This window comes from Elaeis guineensis, chromosome 2 (assembly GCF_000442705.2).
Source record: "Elaeis guineensis isolate ETL-2024a chromosome 2, EG11, whole genome shotgun sequence".
Classification (NCBI taxonomy): Eukaryota; Viridiplantae; Streptophyta; class Magnoliopsida; order Arecales; family Arecaceae; genus Elaeis; species Elaeis guineensis.
In genome coordinates this window covers 97188354-97193531 of record NC_025994.2, presented here as the reverse complement: position 1 = coordinate 97193531, position 5178 = coordinate 97188354, and the positions used below count along the sequence as shown (strand labels likewise).

General features: G+C 39.1%; 1 protein-coding gene across 1 annotated transcript; it reads right to left on the bottom strand.

Annotated features, from left to right (window-relative positions):
- Positions 1-2522: 2522 nt before the first annotated feature.
- On the bottom strand, positions 2523-4211 carry LOC105052133 (peroxidase 1). Its single transcript, XM_010932846.3, has 4 exons — positions 3962-4211; positions 3674-3865; positions 3402-3564; positions 2523-3149 (listed from the first exon to the last, which is right to left on the bottom strand). Exons 1-4 carry the CDS (start codon positions 4178-4180, stop codon positions 2755-2757), a joined length of 969 nt encoding a protein of 322 aa, XP_010931148.1. The 5' UTR covers positions 4181-4211; the 3' UTR covers positions 2523-2754.
- Between the last annotated feature and the right edge of the window lie 967 nt (positions 4212-5178).

Here is a 5178-nt window from a genome sequence, read left to right as displayed (position 1 = left end):
GAAGAGTTTATGCGCTTACTCAACAGAATGCACAGGCTTCCAATACACTGGTGACAGGTATGAAAAATTTCGAGGACGAAATTTCTTTTTAAGGGTGAAGAATGTCATAGCCCAAAACCAAGCCTAAGCCCAACTATCTAAGACCCAAGCCCATTCAAAAAAAAAAAAAATAAAGGAAAAATCGGGAAGAAGACTCCCGATAGGAGTTTTCTTCTCCGGCGAGACCCGGACGAGATCGGAATCCTAGGACCTCTCGGAGTCCTAGGGTTCTCTATAAAAGGATTTTTCCCTCCCTTGAAGCCGATCATCGGCCTTCTTTCCCTCTTTTCCTCTGATTTTTTCGAATTAGAGCCGCGGATCCTTGCTTCATTTTCACCGTGATTGCTCGCCGGTAGGGTCATCGAAGGTCGAGATGAGTTCCCCTTCTTTTTCTCTCTTCCCTCCCCTTCCTCCCGTGCATTTGTGCGCGGCTGCCGGCGACGGGAGTCGCCGATTTTCGGTCGAAAAAAGGGACCTCTGTTTTGGTCTCTTTTTCCCGTGAATTTTCCGGCGCCGGCGATCGCAATCGATCGCCGGCCATGCTCCTCTGTGACCGGAGGAGTGGCCCCCCTCTGCCGCCGACCTCCGCCGAGGTGGCCGTGGCTTGAACGGCCCGGCACAAGGAGTGGACCGCCGGTCCCCTGTTCGGCCTGGAAGGAGCCGAGAGAAGAAAAAGAAAAAAAGAAGAAAAAGAAGAAAAAAAGAGAAAAGAAAAGAAAAGAAAAGAAAAAGAAGAAAAAGAGAAAAAGAAAAGAAAAGAAAAAAAAAGAAAAAGAAAAAATAATAATAATAATAATATATATAAATAAATAAATAAATAAATAAATAAATAACAAAAAAAATGAGAGAGAGTTTCTCTCTCTTCTTCCTTTTCTTTCAGTCTGAACCCTTATTTCCTCTCTCTAGAATTAGACTTTTTCTCTCTACTTTCTCTCTCTAAAATTTTCTTTCTCTAGATTGTTTCTCTCTCTTGATGGATTTTTCTCTCTCTAAAGTTATTCCTCTAGGATTAGCGTAGTGAGAGGCTTCATTTGATGATTTTGATCGAGTTTAGGGAAGAGTCTGATTTTAAGTGAGGTTTTGATTTTGGGATTTGTTAGATCTAATTTTGAATTAAAATTAATGAAAAAAATATAATTTTGGATAATAGGCACGGAAGAATCTCCTAGAAGTTAGTCGATCTGTTCATTCAGTGCTCCGTGAAAAGTAAGTAATGAATCATCTTCTCGAGATATTCCATATTTATTCTGAAAATAAATAATTATTCTCTGAAATTATGCATGAATTATGAAATTATATTTTGTAAAGAAAAGTGCTTTTGAAATATTATGATACATCGATTTATGCACATGTTCAGTGAAAAATTATGATATATTATGATACAAAGTATTTTGATACAGATCGGATTTATGCTCTCAGCCTAACTATATTTCAGTGGGCCCCGCCAATGGGGATTATACGTTGGTACTCAGTGGACCCTGCCAGTGGGGGTTGTGCGCTGGTGTTTGTGGACCCTGCCAGTGGAGGTTGTGCGCTGGTATTTGTGGACCCTGCCAGTAGGGGTTGTGCGCTGGTATTCTGTGGACCCCATCAATGGGGGTTAAACGTTGGTCATAATCGAGGCTATTGAGTTACGAGTGTTTTGAATCGAATCGAATTTATGATTATATTATGTGTGAATATTTGAAAATATTGGATTTGTATTAAATCAGCATGAAATATACTTTTATGTTTATTTGCAACATTATTCTTGAAAATTATATAATATCTGAAATATCTAGTTGAGATATTTGTTACTTACTGGGCTGTCTAGCTCGTTACCTTTCTTTCTATTTTTCAGATTCAGAAAATTAATTTCGAGCGTGGGAAGAAATATTGGGACAGAGCTTTTAGAGGTGAGATTTAGCATTGTCAACTTCAATAAACTTAGATCTATTGTTTTATTTTTAGCAAAAAATTTATTGGATGTAAGACATTTGATTTAATTACTTGAATTACAGTTGAATAATAATTATTTGAATTTATTCCGCTGTGATGCATTGATATCGTGATGAGATGCCTTGCATGCTTATAGAGAGAGTTCTTCATGAGTATGCGGCGGTTGTCGCGATCCTCGATTCACAATCTCGGATCGGGGGTGTGACATTAATCTTGCACCTTCTGCCCTTTAAAGGAGGATATTGAGAAAATATTTATGATTCTGTTGCCGGTTCCTAAGCTAAATTTCACATAAAGCCTGCAAATAGACATAATTATTAAACAGGAAGAACGAAGTTACTTTTCAGTGGATGGTTATTAGAACCCCTCATCCCTATGACGGGTAGAAAATCTCTCTTTCAAGTAAATCTGTGAAGAGCTTCTACGTAACTTATTTGTGAAAATTTAGCTATCTAGGAACATGAAGTACAACATATTTTATTGTGTTATTTATGTGCTTGGGACCATATACATTAGAACAGCTGTAGCATCTTGCATTATCGATCCTCTGATTACTGCAACTTATTGAAAATTATAAGAACAAACAAGAAGAAGACTACTTTACAAAATTGAAATAACATTTATTACTACATGACATGAATGAATCACTCAAAAGAACAAGAATTACTCATACACTTGAAACGCCCATTGCTACATGACTTGGTTCCTAAAGAAGCTTAATGCAACAATTCCGATAACCTAACGATCTTCCATAGATCAAATAACCAGCCTAGCTATCTAGTTAACAAAAGCACAAGTCTTCCTGATCTCACCCTGTGTGCCTGTGAGAACTCCAATGTTACCCATATTGATCATGGAATCACCAAAATCTTTGAAGAACTCTGATGCAAAGGCACCGCTGGCATGGCGCAGGACATAGGCCCTGGTCTGGCTGTTTTGGAGAAGAGCTGCATCAGACTTGAAGAGGCCCCTTCTCTTCGACACATGGGTGTAGTATCCAGTGTCAAATGTTCTGAAGCTACCTGGATCCATCTCCACAAGGGTGGTGTTATCATTGGGTGGACACTTGGCCCTCAACTTTGGTATGTAGTTGCTGTCAAGATTGGGGTCTGTGGAGTTGTATATGCGGTTTGAAAACTGAACGCAATGCGAGGTCCCCAGTGTGTGCGCACCTAGTTAGGAATGAACCCAAGTTAGATTAACAGTAGTCATGGGTTATTCAAGTTTCATATCTAGTCTAAAATGTTTAATTTTGATGGTTAACAACATCAAAGCCTTGCCAATTAAATGTAGCTTTTTTTCCATGCTGTATTTGATTCAGATACCTGAAGATGGATTTATTTTCAGACTAGATTGATGTACTAGCTTTGGTCAATATAGTGAGGGGGAAAAGCTGCAATTTAAGTAAATCAAATTTTATGTACCTGATAGAACTACAAGATCCTTGACACTGAGACCTTTGGATTGAAAAGATGAAATCAATGAAGAAATGGTGGAGTTTGGAGGAGGCAGTTGGCGAGTCTCCTGGGCAATTGATACGCGGCCATCTCTTCGGCCCGTTGGTACCGGCCAGTACGGACCTTTGGTCTGGAAGCAGATGATTTTTGATTAAAAGAAGCCTTTAATTTATCAATAAGGTAAGATATGGAGTATGATATGATACATTGGCATTTCTTTTTCCTCAAGCATTTCTTACCAAGAACACTGCATCCCTCGCAACCAGCGCAGTGATATCAGCACAGGAGACAGTCTGGGGACAAGCTTTCTCCAATCTAGCCTTGATACGATCAATGACCCCGAAACCTCGAAGGGTTAGATTCGGGGGTGCATCTTTCTCAGCTACATTGTTCTTACCAGTAGAATTCAGCAGAACGGAGCCATCACATCCCTGCGTGTCAAGCTTTTATATTGAGAACTTCTCTTCTTAATTTTATCTCCTAAATGATATGCAAGAATGTGTGTCATAATAGGCTTAGTAACATACCCTTACAAAACAATCATGGAAATGCATCCTTAGTAGAGGACCAGCGAGACTTGGAGCAACTGAAATGATCTGAGTCATCTCCTGGCGAATGATAAGTTCTACATCAGGACATGTCTTGCTGTAGAACCCAACCTGCAGGCCTTGCGCCGCTGCTGTGCCTAAGAAGAGAAGCATAAGAGTCAGAGGGAGCAAGAACATGAAGTAGGTTTTGGAGGCCATCTTAGAAAGCAAAGGTGATGGAACTCTCACTCTCGGATGCTGAAGTATGGGACCTGATAGCAGTACTTATATAGTGCGTGATGGTCAACTGAGAGAACTTGTACTCTGAAAGGCTTGTTTCGTTTGCAACTTGATTTGTTCCTTCTTCTTAAAAAAAAATCGTTTGGTTTGTCAGTGTATGATTTTATATGGGAAGTTCAGTTAGAGAGAACATCTGAAGTCTTAGGGCAAAAGGGTTGACTTGGCCACGGTAGAAGGGATGCGTAACATGGTTAGTCTCATGCTTAGCACAACCTCTCCTCAAATTTGAAGTAGACGTAGGTAGTATTCATTGCACCACCAATATTTAAACATTGTTCTCACCTCAACACAACTCATCTATGCACGATGAGAGAGAGTTGACCATGCGTTTAAAAGATGAGTTCACGTTCTTCACTACGGGAGACACTTCTTCATTTAAAAATTACAGATCCAACAAGCATCATCACCCGTTGGTGCGGTGATCGTGCTGGTTTCATAACATAAAAATGGATCAAATCGCGTAGATTAAGCAGCTTATAGTTATCATGCATGTGTTTGTGCTTGATATTTAGTTAGAACGGTCATCATCTAAAGTACAATGACAAGGGCGTGCCACTAGTTAAGTCATTTGATCTTAATGGATAAACTATTGAAAGCTATCATGCCAGAGAATATGTATATATATTCTCTAGTGTTTAGAGCTTGATCCAACATTTGATTGAGCAGTTTAGTTTAGAAGATAGAATGTTAGGGGCTTGGTAGATGGATATTATTAATAAATTGAGCAATGAGAGCCTGACTTCCTAATTAAGCAATGAGAGCCTTCCTTCCTAATATTTAACATCAAGTAGAAGTAGGAAGTGGTGAAGAAACACAAAAATATGCTTCAAAAAAAAAAAAGAAAAGAAAAATCTGAAGTCATTATTAATTTTTTTCATTCAATTGGTTGTGGTGGAATCAATCTCAGCTTACCCATC